General features: G+C 34.0%; 1 protein-coding gene across 2 annotated transcripts in view; it reads right to left on the reverse strand.

Moving 5' to 3' along the window:
* Nucleotides 1-658: 658 nt before the first annotated feature.
* The window catches only part of LOC129222317 (Golgi-associated plant pathogenesis-related protein 1-like), a 50,756-nt gene continuing 34,348 nt past the window's right edge, over nucleotides 659-17,066 (reverse strand). For both annotated transcript variants that reach the window (XM_054856812.1, XM_054856811.1), the window contains exons 2-4: nucleotides 10,899-11,069; nucleotides 9,742-9,864; nucleotides 659-1,330 (exon numbers count right to left, since the gene is read on the reverse strand). In XM_054856812.1, coding sequence (XP_054712787.1) covers nucleotides 1,107-1,330; nucleotides 9,742-9,864; nucleotides 10,899-11,069 — 518 coding nt within the window. In that variant the 3' untranslated portion in view covers nucleotides 659-1,106. The remainder of the gene's footprint in view (nucleotides 1,331-9,741; nucleotides 9,865-10,898; nucleotides 11,070-17,066) is intronic.

Consider the following 17,066-nt stretch of genomic DNA (forward strand, 5'->3'; position numbering starts at 1 on the left):
AACATCCAAAGACTGTTCTTTTGTCCTTGCTTTGTGTTCAGTAGTCTCGAATAACCATAACCGAGTTGGAGAAAGATGTCATCTCATCGAATATGAGATGACCTTCACGCTGGTAGCTAGAATTTATTTTGCGCACCAAACACAAAAGCGGTAAAGAGCGGTGTTGCAGCTTATTTACTGAGGGTGACTTTATTTTGACAAAAAAAAAATATTGGTTTAGTGATAGTTCTCTTCTTAGTCATACGATGAAAAGAGACTCGAGGAGATCTGTAAAACTAAATTTTCAGGATTTTGCTGTGATGTAGACATTCTTTCATTATCTATTTCATCGAGCAAAGCTTTTTTTCTGATGAAAGACTACTTCCATTAAGAAGAGAATGGAAGACAGATTTCAAGTTTGCGTTAGTCAAATTCCTCTCCGTTTGTAATTAAAACTACTTATTTAAGGGGGCACATTTGAAATCTGATCTTTCAAAGGCCTGACACTTTTTTAGTAAGACCACCAAATAAAAATTATTCCTCCATAAGAATAATTATTATTAGATTTAAAAGATGTATTAATAAATATTTATACAGTAAACACCTTGCATTTCAACAGTAAAAGAGCTTGTCCGCCCTATTATGACTCCCCTTTACGTTTTCACAATAAAACAGAATGTTACAAAAAGTAAAGTTTTATTTTTATCTTACAATTTTAAAAATTACATTTACAAATACATAGTCTCCATGTCTAAAATGTACAATTTTATCGAATGAGGGGAGATCTCTTTGGGAAGTCTATGCAATAAACAAATAAAACGAACATAATTCTTTCACAGCTAAAACACATATTTACAATACAATTTCGAAACTTAGGCCAAAACTAAATGCTTAGTGCAGACGCAGTCTCACTTTTAAGCATCTATTGCCGAACCTATGAAACTCATTGAACTGAATTTTCAAAGAAAGTTCTCAAATAAACTTTTAATGCTTCTAAAACCAGAGTCTTTTGAAATGAAAACGATTCGGTTACTAGCATTTGTCAACGTTCCAATTTTACGTCAAGAATAGTTCTATTCTCTAACTTTGAAGAGAATAACTCAAGTTCTTTTTGCAGAAGTGGCAGATCATCGCCTGACCATGTTCTTGCGGATGTTTGCATTGTCGTCACCGATGACCCCTTTCTTCTGCGGGGGCAGCACATTGCGTTCGAATTCTCCGGGCATGTTGTTGTTGCCAGCTGGCCTGTAGTTGACTACGACATAGGCTTTCTTCAGACCAGGAATTCTAGCAACGCCGATACCAATCTCGGTAGTGCTTTTCCACAACAGTTGGGAAAAACGATAAGCACCTGAAAGAGAATAACACTATTCATAAAAATATTGCTAGGAACAAGAATTATTTTGCTGATGATGTCAAAGTTATGGGGATTGTAGAAAATAAAGAACAAGCGAATAAGCTGCAAGATAGGATCTAGATCATTACGGAGTGGGCTGATAAATTTGGTGTGGCTGTTAATGTTGGGAAATGTCAAGTGCTACATTTAATGCATGGAAATAAGTGTACAAGTTATTATTTGCAAGGTTCAGTCATTAGTCAGGCAGACAAAATTACTGGTCTGGGGGTCTTAATAAGTCAGGATTTAAAGTTTAGCCAACAATGCAGCATTGCTAGTAACAAGGCCAATAAGATGCTTGGGTTTATCAATAGATCTATTTCAAACAAATCTAAAGAAGTTCTTCTGCCCTTATATAGAAGTTTGGCAAGACCTCATTTGGAGTATACTGTTCAGTTTTGGTCTCCTTATCTTAAGAAAGACATTAATGTATTGGAAAGGGTTCAAAGGCGAGCTACAAGGCTAATAAATGGACTTTCTCACTTAGACTATGATTCCAGGCTTAGAAGGCTAAAAATGTACAGTCTTGAGCAAAGAGACCGAGGGGACATGATTCAGTTGTTTAAATTTATTAAAATGAAAGATGTTACGGGGCTGAAGTTTAGCACTGAAAACAGGACAAGGGGTCATTGTTTTAAGCTATTTAAATCTCAGGCTAACATGGATGTTAGGAAAAATTATTATTTTAGCAGGGTAGTGGAACCTTGGAACAGTTTACCGGAAGAGGTGGTAATGAACAAGAGAGTAGATAGTTTTAAGAGGGCCATTGATCTTCACTGGGGATTGTAAATTGAATAGGACCAGCCTAGCTTGGCCCAGAGCCTGTTGCTGGTCGTCACTTTTGTATTTGTGTAAATGTTTGACGTCAACATGACGCATTACTGACTCTTAAAGAAGGCAATTCCATTCTTTTTGATTAATCGTTTGTTGCACAAATACCCCATAAAGACAACGAATATGTTATATCCTTGTTAGATTGCACAAGTTTTATGAGCTACATTAAGTTCTATGTAAGGCAATTAAATTTTGAAGATTTTCAGAAACTTTATTTAAATAACAGTTTTGGGATCGGTAACAGACTAATTATGAGATACGTCCGTTACTACGCAAATGAAACTATTAAAATACCAGAAAATCGCCTGTCAAGGTATGAGAGTCAAAATTGCTTCAACATTTAAACGAAGCAGTTGCCTGTTTGGCGATATTTTGATTGTTGAAATTTTAACCAAAATCTCCAGTAGATAGCGTTCATTGTTGACCACTTTTTCGTTTCTTCATTCTCCTAAAATGACTGTCTTAGCAGTAAAACAGTTAAGATACCGGATCCAGTTCAGCCTCGTCAAAATAAAGCCCTTCCCTTCATGTCAAACATTATCAAAAAGTATTACCAAATTATCATGCCGTAGAGCGAGTTTCGTTGTTGATGACGTCAGCAGCGTTGCTCGATCATTCGCTATTATATATGGGTAATTCTCCAAAAAACGTAACTTTTGAACGCAAATATTTTTAAATTTCGAAACAATTTATTCTTTTTTTTTTCATTCTTACATGAAAGTGTTACCACCTAGAAGTAACCATAAACATTGGCCCAGCTAACTTCCAGTTATTTTACTCATAAATAAAAAAATAAATAAATGCCTCGTTCACGGAACTAAAAGAAAAATAAAACTTTCAATGTTTAAAAATCGAGGTTAATTTAATATCAAAGTAGTAATTTTGTTAATTGTGCAAAAAAGGAGTCATTTTCATGACTAGTGGGGATCTAATATCTCTCTTAAAGTACGGTTCAATTTTTAGTTATGATTTTAGTTCAAATGTGTGTTTAAAATAGTATTTAGTAAATTTGAGATTATACTGGCAATTTATAATTGTGGTAGAACGCCTAATATTTTCAGCTCCATCATTTATTTTCACCTCAGAAATATTGACATTGATAAAGTCTGTCAAAGAGGTGAGGAATTTTCCATTAATATAAGCCTAATGGTTATATTTTTCAGGGAAATATTTTTTTTCTTCGTTGCTACAATTTGCACATGTTAAACATATGAAACTAAGTTCACTTATTTTTCTACATTAATTTTCATCCCTGAAATTTAAGTTCATGGAGGTGAGCGTTCATAACAACCACATTTAGTTTTTCAAACAAAATCTATCTTGTTTTTCGACAAAAATCTCACAACTTCTTTATGGCTGTAAATATAAACAAGAGGGCTCCCTTGTCTCATGGAAAACAAAATGTGAGGTCATTATTGCCACGTGTTAATGATAAATGGCATTTTGTGTTTAGGTAATGGAGGTGAGAAATTGTGTTACACAATTCCTTATCCTACTAAAACGAATTAAAACACAATATTAAAAAAATTAAATGTAAATTAAACAATTAGTATTTGAAACACTTGTGAAAGGAATAATAAATGAATATTACTTTTAATTAAACAAGTTATTAAGCAATATAAACAGTCATACAAGGTGTGTGACATGCCACGGAGGTGAGAATTCACATGTGAACTAAAAATATATTAGAATAAAAATTAGTAAAAAATTGTTGGCAGGTTTAAAAATGGATATATTTGATAAAATTAAAAAGCATTGTTAAATGAACTGTTCCTTAAAGCTTTTACAGTAAAAGGCGTGTGACAGAAAAGTTACACTTTTTGAAGAATGACCCATATGAGGATTATTTGTGGATATTTTACAAATTTAATGCGGGTGTTTCCTTCAGTCAAAAGTACTACTTTTAGTCTCTGAAATTGATAGAATAAGAAAAAAAAAGTGTTAGAAAATATCATTTTCCGAACATTTAATTTTTAATTATTTTTTAGAATGTCAGGCTTTTATACCAAAGTTTTTCATCGTGTGACGTCAGTGAAAAACGCCATCTTGGATCGGAGCACGTTGTTGTCCTTTCTGACAAGATATCGCTTTTTATGATTTTTCACTGCTAGCAATTATTAGCGGAACGAGAATTTTTAGTAAATAAAATAGTCATTTGGCGAAATTTGGCAATGTCCTGTTCTGGTAAACTTAGCAACTTTTTTACTTGTGATGTCAGTAGCAAAAATGAGAACAACTGAACGTCTTTTAAAGGGGAAACAACCCAATTGCATTACATAGAATTCAAGTTCATGTCCTCCATAAAATTCGTACAATGTGACAAGAATCTAACATATTTAGAGGCTTTGTAGGATGCTTCGTGCAACAAGAAGTCGCTTGTTATCAATCTAGCGTCTTTGCCTGGAAGTCAAGGGAGTATTATCCCATGAAATAAATTTGTCGGAGCAAAGGAAAAAAAACAGTACAACGCAAAATCCTGATAGAATATGTTCAAATATTGAAAATATAGTTTGATTAAGAATCCTCATAAAATTATTGAAATGGAATTTTCGTACATGAAAATTTTAAGAGTCGTCAAATTAGAGCTAAAATTCTAAAACTTATGCACATTGTAAAACAAAAATTTAGCATATTAAGAATACATGGCCTGATTGTTCCCGCTTATTATCATTTTGAAATGATTCTGCTAAATGTGTTGCAAGAATCTACAATAACATGCTCTCATAGGCTGATTTTCGATTTTCCACTATCAATAACTGAGTATACATTTCTTTGCATGCATATATACATTTCTTGCAAACTTATGAAGTTTATGGACTTTTAGTTGCTTTTCCCAATAGTTCCTGACCTTTGATTCTTGTGTGTATCCTCCTTTCTTTGTCATAGCATCATAAGGTCTTATACTATTAAAATGTTTTGTTTTTAGAACACTTCCAAGAACTTATGCATTAATTGAGGCAGTGAGAAGCAAAGGGATGTGAGTGGACATTTTTAAGTTTTGAGTAAAACGAGTTTAAAGATAACTTCCTAGGTAGGCTTTCATTGAATTTTTTTTCTAAATCATGCTGTACAGCAGCACCTACCAGGGCTTCTAGTACTATATCTTGCCTTAAGACAGAGGAGAGGTTCACCTACCATTTGTTCTGGTTTGTCTCCAAATTTTTAATTTTGCCACTTACATACTTTTGCCTCTCACTGCCTCAATTGCGCACTGTATCGTCTGTATTCTCAAGGGACAAGGGTTGTAATATGATTGAACCACATCAGTGTCGGGTTCGTGGATTTTGGGGGGATCGTCATATTCTCGGATAGCACTGTTGATTAGCTGCTACTACTGTTTGGTTTAAAAACTTTTTTTGCTTCATATTTTTCGTAAAAAATATTCATAAAGTCAATGCCTCATTTTGAAACTTTTCGTTTGATTAAGTTGCATTTGTTCCAAGCAAAATTTAGTTCAACTACGAGGCGAAAAGCTTCATTCAAACTCTTATTTAAAAAAATATATATCAGTTTGGATTCTTATTTTTTTGGAAGTGCAATATTTTTGTAAGAAATACCAATTTTTAAGCAACATTATTAATTTCAAAAAGAAGTTTTTAATGTAAGGTTATTCACGCATTTAAAGTAAATAGCTATTAAGTAAAAAAAAACCCAGTCATCTAACTATTTAACAATAAAATAGTTGAAAAACCGTTACACACGTATACATTTCAATTAGATGAAAGCATCAATTAGATTTGAGGCATGCATTTTACTTCACGTATAGAAACAAAACATATTTGACGAAGTTTTAAGTCTTATTACCAACAATACCAAAGAAAAATAACTCGCAAATTTGGTTTACTACAAGAATGTCATCAAATGTTTTAAATTACAATTTGTTTGCCATGAAAATAAATATTTCAGAAGTCAATGTTTTAAAACTCAACTTGAGAAAAGTTTCACCGCTTTCTACTTTCCTTTAACGTTTATTCATTACTTTTTAAACGCCCACGTGAATGCACACCGGAAAATTTAAGTACATTGCTTCTTTTTTAGTGCGTTTCGAATTGTTATTCTGGAAACTGCTTCATCTTTCCGAAGTTTATTGCCTCAAAATTATACAATATCTTGGAAAAACTTTGATAAATAGTTTAATAAGGAACTCTAAAAACGGCCATAAAATTTGAAAGGAAAAAACCTCGCTTTCTAATGTTGTTTAATTTTTGCTTTTAGTTTGTAGGTTTTTGCTGAGTAGACCATCTAAAAAGGGTCGAATGAAAATTATATTTTCGACATTAAAGAATTTTATGACTTAGGCAGCGTTAAAAATCCTGAAAAAAAAAAAAAAAATACTGGTCCTTTGGAACTAGTAAATAATAAGATATACTAATTTATAGACCATACGGCTAATAACTTTACCAAGAAATATGTCTACATTTAAAACGGTTGCTAAGTTTTTATAAAATTTTCATTACGTCACTATATCTTCAGCTTAGTAATTACTACATTAAACTGATCTTGTGCAAAAGAAAGCTAATGTAAAACTAAATGGAAACTGCATCTGTGTACGAGGTCTGTATCAAAAGTTCTCGACCTTATTTCTTTCTGCGTTCATTTCCATGGGAAATGACGGCACGACTGGATCAGCACTACTGCATCACTTTTTGCTAGAATTGGGGCGATAGAATTTTTGATAACTATTTGCGAGCACATTTTTTTCCTGTGCATGATTCAGATTTTCTTCGAAAAAAAGATTTCTGTGTTTCAACAGGCTTTTTATTCTTCCGGTATGGTCACCAGACCGGCGGCTTCCGTCTTTTCCATAAACTCAAGAGGTCATTAAAACGTACAAAATTTTGAACAAGAGAGGCATGAGGGGTGCAACTTTTCTCGAGCTAAACTGCATTCCGAAACAGGCCTATTTGGATGGCTTCGAGGAAAAAGGTAGGATACCTTTCTGACAAACCTCGTATGCTAATTAGATTATGAAAAACTGAAATCGATAGATTGACTAATAAGCTATGTTTTCTGGCGGTCCGAGTTTGTTTTCATTGATCTTAGCTCAGCGGGTCTCTAATGATATCGAATGTTGGGTGCAGTTACGGTGTAGTGTGAGGTCGAAGCAAGGAGATGGTGGGCCAACCCGCTAGAAAATTTAGTTTTAAACCTATTCTAATGTATTGATAAATATGCATGTAAGGACCAGGGCTGTAGAGGCGAAGCGAAAATAACAGACTCCGACTCCTTTACCCCAAAATCGGTCTGACTCTGACTCTGCGAGCAATGTCAGAGGTGCAAGCTCTCTGAACCTTGGAATTTTATAAACCTTCGACTCTTGACTCTTTCACTTCAAATTCAATCGAACTCCGACTCTTCGATTCAGAAGCCCAGGAAGGACTGTTTGACCAACCCTCTTTAGAAGAGAATTTTAGTGTGTCATTTAGGAAACATACATCTATTTATTTAAAAATCCTTCGAACATTAAAAAAATAAAATACGCAAATATAAGGACGAAAACCGGATTTTTCACGGAAGTGAAGCAAAAGTAAAACTTAAAGCTATAACTTTAATTTTACGTTCATCATAACATAAGTTGGAATCTAATTATACGCGGTTACTCTTTTGGACGCTTTGCAATGTGCAATAATTTTTTCAATGTTATTGGGCGTTGTAGTCCACCTCATTCTTGAGTACATAAGCACGGCTAGCCACGCTTGCAAAATGAAAAAAAAAAAAAAAAAATGCAGGCATCCTGGACGTTTAATTTAGTCTCCTTTAGTGACTGGTTAAGAGTGAGTAAAACACTTTGATTCATCTTCAAAACTTAAAAAAGAATTCAAGCTAAAATCTTTTCGCCAGTGGTTAAGGCTTTTCTTTTCCATTTGTGGTAGATCCAAAGACGGCTATTATAAACTTTCGTCCTTCGCTGAAGAAACTATTCTTTTTTTGTTGTTGTTGAAAAACTAAGATAACTTGTATTCCCCCCCCCCTTTTTGAAAATAATATATTATATTTGATAAAAAAATGCATAGCTGGGCTCCAAAAGATAATTTTATACTATCATTTTTTTCTTTTTTTGACTACTTATAAATCATTAATGAACCTGACTTTCAAAGTCCCAAGGGGACGACGTGTAAATAAAAGGTACGGTTTTCCACCTATGTAGAGATGTTTTTTCATTTTGCATTACTTTATAATCACTAAGTGCAGAAAACTTCATACTACATTTCGCTCCCGATTAATCGTGATGTTCCGAAATTCCTCGAGTAATCTAATTCATAGAGATAGTTTGATAATTTTCGAAAAAAATTTCCTCTATCCGACCCATCAAAGCATTTGCGCTCGACAGAAGGAATTCAAAAACCTTTTTCTTTAAATTTCTTTTTTGTGTTTGAATTATAGCAAAAACACAATTCGTTTGTTTATTTTTTGCCGATAGAAATGAAAAAAATCTTCAGTGATATTTTACGTTTGAAGTAGTATAAAAAAGTTCTGGTGTGCCCCATTCCTCTACCCGCAAAAGAGAAAGCACATTTGAGAAATAATATTTATGATTCTGTGGTTTAACATGTGAAAAGAAACATTTTCTCCAGTCGATTTCACTGAAATACCTGTGGTTTATAACTATTCCCAATAAGTTAAGGCTAGTACTACGAGTGCTTATACATTCATGGAAATTAAAAACATTCAGTTGAGGAAAATTAGTCATTCAAAAACTACATTTTTTGCCCTATATAGCTATGAAAGAGTTGATCCCGTGACCGTCGTGTTAATAGCAGAACGCTTTTGCCAACTGAGCTAATGGGTCTATCTTAGACTGCTATACACTACCTAAGCAATGCGTGATAAAACAAATTTAAATCAATGAATCTATTTTGTTAAAACATTTTTAAAAAGTTATACTGCGATTTACCATGTTAGAAGTAACGTCTTGTTACGTAATTTTAACAATAGCAGTACAGTAGTTCGAATTCTGCAATGAGTTTGGATTATATATTCATGGAAATTTGGATCAGAATTCTGCTAAAGAAAATAAGTCATCAAAACGATATTTTCGGGCCATTAGGGATTCGAGCTCACGCCCTTCGCATTTAACTCACAACGTGCTAACCATCCGAGCCAACGAATCTCCACTTAGGGATGCCAAGTATTAAAGCAATGAGCAATGGAAAACCAGAATAAGTTGTTTTTTCAATAAACCCATCAACATATGAACTATATTTTTTACCGAATGTTGTGAAAAAAAATCTATAACATTATGCCTTATTTATAAAGTTTGTAAAAAAACCTGAGAAATTTTTTAGGACGTTAAATACAAAATAATTAAACAAAAAAATCATTAACAAAAAGGAATTTTAGTGTTCATCCAGATTTACTACACACCAAGTCCTTTTCTTCCGCATTCGAAAAGAATACTCCTTTAATTTTTTTTATTGTGTGTGTGTGTGGGGAGGGGGGGGGGGGGCTTCCTATATAATTCGAAACCCGGTACCAGTTTATTTAGAGCTCACTGTAGTTCAAACAAAAAGTTGCACAAGAGAATTCCTTACCTCTTTTCCACCCTGGTTTATTGTAATTGTAGTTGTTGATTTCTTTGTACCATTCCTTGACAATCTGTTCACCTTTCCTTGCAGCGGGATCAATATCAACAAGGGAGATATTTTCACCTAAGCCTGCAAAATTATTCATTTCAAAAATACATTAAAATGACATGTACTCCCTAAGTTATATCACATTCCAAACTACTTTCAGAGAGTTCAATCTCAACAGTTAATGGTATTGTTGTTCACTTAAACAAAAATTACTCCATGGATTCATGAGATAAGTATTCCTTAAACTACAAATTTAAGGGTTGATATAGTTAATATGAATATTTGAAGCTTTTAGTATAAAAAACCAGCCACTTTTTAAAATTTTAGGAGGGACAAAAACTTTCATGATTTGAGCGGTTTTAAAAAGAAAACCGGTTTTTATGGCAGCGGTTTTCGACCTGATTCAGAAGATGCATTCCAAATTGTTTTGTAGCACGATAGTATCCAGCAAGAAGTATCAAATTATGAAATCAAAGAACTTTTGAAAATTTATACATTGAGCTGGTTATGACACTAATGCCTGAATTAGGCAATTAGGATAGTTAGATGAGAGAATGAATAGTTCGTTTTTTTCTTTTTTTAAGGCTTCAAAAGTTGAGTTTAGTAACTCCGTTATGTACAGTTCCGTACATTCTCAAAAGGAAAAGAAAGGCAAGGGAATCTACGAAAGAAAACAATTTAAAAAGTTTAGAGAAAAAAGTAAATCTGAAAGAAATTCAAACGAGAAAGTAGTAATGAGCAGAAATTATGAAATAAAAAACAGAAGATCAAGAAGTTTCAACGAAACTATAGTTGAAAACAAAAATCCCATATGTTCGCTGACAAGAAAAACTTGTGCTTGTTCGCTGGTTGGACAAGTTCATCAATTGGGTTATTACACCATTTTTTATCTAAACCCCACAAAAAAAAAAACTTGGAAGCGGATAAAAGCTCTCCTAGTTTTTGTAATTAAGTGTAAAAGCATTTCAGAGGAAAACTGGTGTAAATCAATAAAACAAGATTTATTGTAACTGAATGGTTTAATCGACACTAATGGTTTAGTAGATTGCGTTAAAAAATAACATGTTCGTTTTTTCTCTTTGAACTGCATTTGTAGTTGAGGAAAAAAAGCTCACCTGGATTTTCGCTGTACTGTAGGAATCCTTTTTCTGCTATTTTGTCGGCCCAAGACTGTGCAATACTGCTCAACTCTTCACTCATCGCCAAGGGGGGACATCCGTGTAGCGTTCGATAGTTGTTGTGAGCGTTGAAAGTCTGGATTTTGATGTCTGTCATGTCTGTTGAAGCTGAAAATAACAGGTCAGGATTATTAAATACCCGTTATATTACGTAAGGAGATGATTCTTCATTAAGTTGAAGTATTGGATACATAATAGCACTGAGCTTATGTAACTAATTAGTTTACTATTTGAGCAAGTCTTAGTCTTGATCGATGCGAGTAACAACCATTGAAGTTCATCTTTGAAGTTCTCTTTCGCTTTGCATTAGATCCAATTTTTTTTTTTTTTTTTAATGTTAAAACCATTATTACCCGACTGGGCGTGCGCGACGGAAAGGAGGGTATGATTGTATATGAGGAGAGTATTTATGGGATTAGGAGGATAATACTATATAAAGGAGAGTATTTATGAGTCTATGCATGTATGTTTGTTCCTATGTGACGTTGTAGAGGTTAAACGCCTTGGCCAATTTTGATGATTCTCACGTCAATCGATTTCTCTTAACCTTGGGAGTGTCACTAAACACACGACAGTAATCAAAATTCACCATATCAGCAACCAGTCTCCATATTCTCAGTTCGGTATCGTGTCCCACGCTACCGTTTTTAGTTTTTTTTTGGGGGGGGGGGGGGGTTACGCAGTCAGGTTTTGTTTTTATTTAAGAATTATTTTTTGTACGTTTCGTTTTCCGCATATACGAAAATACTTTTTAGCACAATGCAAGAGGTGCTAAAATAATTCATGCAACTTTAAAATAAAAAGTAAGAAGTGAAAAAAATAGATTTGTGCGAAACTCAGAGGGACACTGGAGTTTGTTTTGTATGTATAAATTACCGACAAAGTATGAAGCGCCGGCATCCTACAAATACCTAGGCAGTGTTTATAATGCCAGATGCTTTTAGGTAAAGTTGGAAGATCAGAATTATTAAATACTTTCCTTAGGTATTGTTTGTAGTAATGCCTAGGCATTTGATAGAACGACACAAGCTAATTAGGCTATGCATGAAAAAAGGTTTTGATAAAGCTATTATGTAAATAATGTATATTCCTCAAAATACAAATGAGTTAGTGAGAAGCAAAGGGATGCAAGTGCCAAAATTGAAAATTTCGAGATAATCAGTACAAATGGAAGCTGAACCTCTCCTCCGTTTTGGGGAGAGAGATACTACTAGTAGCCCTAGTAAGCGCTATTATACAGAGAGTGAGTTAGAAAATTTTTTCAATGAAAGCCAACCTAGGACCTTATCTTTAAACGCGTTTTATTCAAAGCTTGTAAAATGTCCATTAACATCCCTTTGCTTTTTACTGCCTCAAATGTTGTTCAGAAAAAAGGAGATTAAAAACCAAATTTCACTCTTCTAAAAAAGTCCAGGAGTATTTTCACGCATCGAATTATGTCCTAGTTATGTCTTCGGGTACGTTCAATGCCGACACGTTAAAAATTGCTGCTTTGAAAAAAAAAATGACGTCTTGAATTCAAATTATATTTTTAGCAGTCACTAATAGGAGAGTTTTCGATTTTTCAATTTTATTTTTATATGATAGAGTAACATGTATGAACATCATAGGTGAAAATATTTTTGCGATACGATAAGTAGTTTTTTTTAAATTAATTTTTAAAGTTCAAGCGCTTCTGACGTCAAATGGCTTAGGAAGTGACGTCATGCGCTCTTCTGATAGGGGAGAAGCCGAAGGTCACGCATTCGACTTCGAAGACGAAACGTAAAAGGCTTATCTCCTCGCATTTAACTCCTCGCGTTTCTGGAACATTTAAACTCTCATCCTCTCAGAAATATTCGAATATCAAATTTGATGATACTTGAGAAAGATTATTTAGATTGTGCTTTAACGAATCCGGCCTCCATAGTGTGTTCAAAAGAATTGTTGAATTTCTAAAAAATAAAAATATCAGCGCGTTTAAAATGTCCCTAGCGGAAACAAGGGATCTTCGGCGGAAGGCTGCCCATTCGCGCCCTATGACGTAGGCTCGTGACGTTTCAGAAAAGCGCACTTTTGCACTTGGATTTTTAAAAATTCATTAAAAATCAACCACGGTGTTTTAAAATTCAGCGATGGTGAATTTTTTAGTTTTGAGGGTCAATTAACAATATCCAATAGCCAAAATATGAACATTTAATAGGTTGCAACTTCCCTATTGTGATGGGACACTACTCGTTGGATTTCTTGTTTCTAAATTTGCTCCTACCGTAATCATAACTGCGAAAGACATTTGAATTCAAGATGTCCAAATTCAAACTAATGTCAGGGGATGGATGCTTAGGGCTGGAAACTAGATGTTGCGTGATAGAAACTATTTTTATTTAAAGAAGAAACGTATAAGTGTGTAGGCCGAGGAGTTTGTATAATAAGCATAGAAAAGCAAAATTTGCGGAAGATCAACTACGGTCAAGTGAAAATAGGCAATCATGAGTGTCAAAAAAACTCGTTCAAAACTCTAATGCAAAACATTTGCTACGGAAAATTTGGGGGGGGGGGGGGAATAAACTGAAATTTAGCATATCTCAGTAGAGAGTGGGATAAGGAATGAATTCTACATACAGAAATTTCTAAACTGGCACTTTTTAAAGACTTCTTAATTTAACTAGAGCAGCGACGTAATACTTAACACCACTTGCAAAAGATTTCTAAATCTCTTCGATACCCTAACGTCATAAAAATGATATTCTACCCGCAACATAAAACATGCATTGTACATGTATTTTCGTTCAGAAGTGCATTCTAGGTCGCAGTACTAGTTAGAGATTGTTATTCTCATCCAGATCATGTGGCCCAAGAAAAATCCAGAAATATTCCGTAACCAAACAAAAATGATAGAGCACGTACTTCGGGGGGAGAGAGAACATTTTTAGGATATTGAGATCTTCGCGAAAGAGCGAAGCCGCATTCTTTAGTCTGTGATGATAGTCCCATGAGAAATTTGTGCCCTTATTAGTCTTAGAAATCCCTTTGCTGATCGTATTCTAATATTCCGGAAGGGGAACGAAGAAAAATTGCGCTTGATGTTTCTGTTGACAATGTTTGCACTTTTCTCTTGTGGAGCACAAAAGGTGCATTTTCGTACCAAGCTTTAATCTTGGGAGTTGGAAAATGTATTGACAAATTCTACTCTTTCAACTTACAGAGAAAATTTTCATCAGTTGATGAAATGAAATCGTAAATATTACGTGTTTTCAAATTAAAGTCAAAAAAAAAAATTTTTTTTTTGTTGTGTCTACAACTGTCGACTATATTGTCGAGTCAAATTAAACATGGGTCTTTTAGAATCAAAGGGACGTGAGTGCAAGAAACAAAGATTTGGAAATAACTAGCTCAAATGGTAGGACACATTAAAATTTGTTGTGCAGCAAGCGATGTGACATGCGAGTAGGCCTGTCGAGCTCCGATATTCTGTATGGTTTATGAATGCTTTTCAATGAGAGCCTACAAGGGTAATTCTAGAGACCGGAGGGGGGGGGGGCGTGACCCCGTAACCTATCAAATGCACCCTAAAGTTGCATTTATGTAAATTGTTTCGAAAATTTTTTCCTAGACCTCTATTTGTACCCGAAACATACACTTTGAATAACCCTATTTGACCAAGCCCTTTCTCTATGACCCCTTCCGGAAAATAAATCTACCGTTGAGCCTACATCGTTCACGATTTAAAAATTTCATTCGTTTTACACAAAACTTTCTATTAACGCTTATACCTCGTTGTTTCTCAATGCGCCAATTATGTTTTAGTATAAGGGGCTGTGAAAAAAAAAAGAAGTTTTGTTGAAGTTCAATAACAAGGTTTTTACACAGGAACAAAACTAATAGGTCGTATTAAAAAAAGTCTCTCGTCACTCTCACATCCTTATATATTATTTCTGTAGCCTGTTTTGCGTTCCTACGCGAGATATTTCTCAATTCTTGATAGATTTCTTTGATTTACATCTCATTTTAAAGCTTATCGTGCTGGCTAATGACGAAAAGTAGACCCACGGTCTAAAAATGTTTTTTTTTCTAATGTCAAAAAACATGTTTTAAAGCACCGGACTGAGGTTTTCGGTTAAATTTATAAGTTAAACCTGCGCTTTGTCCGACAGAGCTGAATAGCTCGATCGGCAGAGCGTTCGAATGGTAAACAGAAGAACGAGTGTTCGGGCCCGTCCCGGACGATCTGCATAAAAAAATTAGACAAATGTCACGCATTACATGAACACATAGAAACAATGAATAATACAAGTGAGTTAATAAAATAAATGAGATGGATGCGCTCCTTGCTGTTACGAAAACTTGAAGCAACATGTAGCTATATCGATACTAAATTGTAATTTTTTTTGTTTTTAAAGCTTTGGCTTCGGTCAGAAAGCTAAAGCATAATGTAAGGGAAAATATAAGTATCAAGTTTAAGATTTCAGACTACAATGGAATAGTAAAGCAAGAAAAAACAACGTCAAAAAAGCACAAAGTGCAGATTACAGCCAGACACCCGTGTTTCGGCGTTATAGGGAACGCCTTTTCCAATGAAAAAGTAATGAGCTTATGGATGAAAAGACATCCGGCAAAAGCTTTTGTAGGATTTTGTTTCCATAAGGAAAAAATTAGAAGCATTCTGCTACTATTTTTTTTCTTTCGATATTTATTTCTGGAAAAGGTGGTTGCTTCATTTTTATGCTAAATGATAAAACTAAGTATGATATCATTTAGCAAACAAATAGACGCATTTCAAAAATATGGAGGTATGCCACTTTTACAATGAACGATACATATGTGGGCTTGATTTTTGTTTGCTTTCCCATCATGACACACTTCAGTAAAAAATCAGAGAGTAATTTGTTGCGTTATGGTGATTTTTTCTTTTTGGAAAACAAATAGGTATATGGAAAAAGAATAAAGTTAGTAGAAAACATAAAGCTTATTTCTCTAGAACACTTTTAGACGCCCGTTTTATGACCGATATAACAAGGTAAGAACTTTCACAAAATGTTACGGAAATATCGTTGTCATATAACGATCCTTTTAAACAGTTGGTTTCAGCTTCCATTGAGAATGGTATAGGGTTTATAAATCATTTTACTTTCTTTAGAATGACATTCTTCAGGAAACGGAAGAGAAAATAGTGTCTCAATTTGCATTGGGGAAACGCCATAAAAGAAAATAAAGTAGCAGACATAGATTTTAAGCTCAAATTGTATGGAATATTACCAAAGAAAACATTTAATATACTGCCGATTCAAACTGCTAAAAGTGAGAAATAAATATCTTTATGCAGAAAAAAATTAAAAATAACATTTTATTGCACAAAACTTGCAAATTCATGCAGTAATCTGCAAGTTTTGTGCAAGAAAACTTATTTTTAAATTTGCTAAAAATGTTATCTGATCCGTATGATGCACTGATGTTGTAGATTCCTAACCTACTTAAAATGGCGGTCTATTTCTGTTAGCAAAATAACCTACAGCAACACTTACAAAATTATAAATAAAATTTTGTGGAATTTTATTTTTTGTTCGTCGTAGTGAACGGCATTTGGTTTCCGTCTGCATAACTGTCAACAGAAGTTCAGTCAAATAGAATCAAATGATTTTTCGGGCTGCATATCTGCATGACAGCGACAAAATACATTGCTGTGAAATTAGTTCTAGTAGATTGTTACTACGACTCAGCAGTTTACGCTGGTAGTAGTAACATCGTTCATGTTACCCTAAACACTATATATTCATGGTCATGTGGGTGAAAGGAATTTTAAATAATGGAGCAAGTGACAATCAATTTGTAAGTGATTGTCAACACAAGGGCTTGTCTATCTTAATATATAAAAATCTTCTGAACGGACGTTTGTCACCATAAGGCTTTTAAACGGCTGGACCGATTTTGATCAAATTTTTTGTGTGTAATTAAGTTGTGGTAAGGTTAAAACATTTTCTTTTTACTTATTTTTTTCAACAAAACGGTTCAAACGCTTGATAGTTTATTGAAATTTTTTAACTTTTCAATTTACAAAGTTTGAACAGAACAACGTCTGTCGGCTCCTCTAGTTAAATTATATAGAACGAATGAGGGGCTTAGAAAAGC

Source organism: Uloborus diversus, chromosome 5 (genome assembly GCF_026930045.1).
Source record: "Uloborus diversus isolate 005 chromosome 5, Udiv.v.3.1, whole genome shotgun sequence".
In the NCBI taxonomy this organism is placed as follows: Eukaryota; Metazoa; Arthropoda; class Arachnida; order Araneae; family Uloboridae; genus Uloborus; species Uloborus diversus.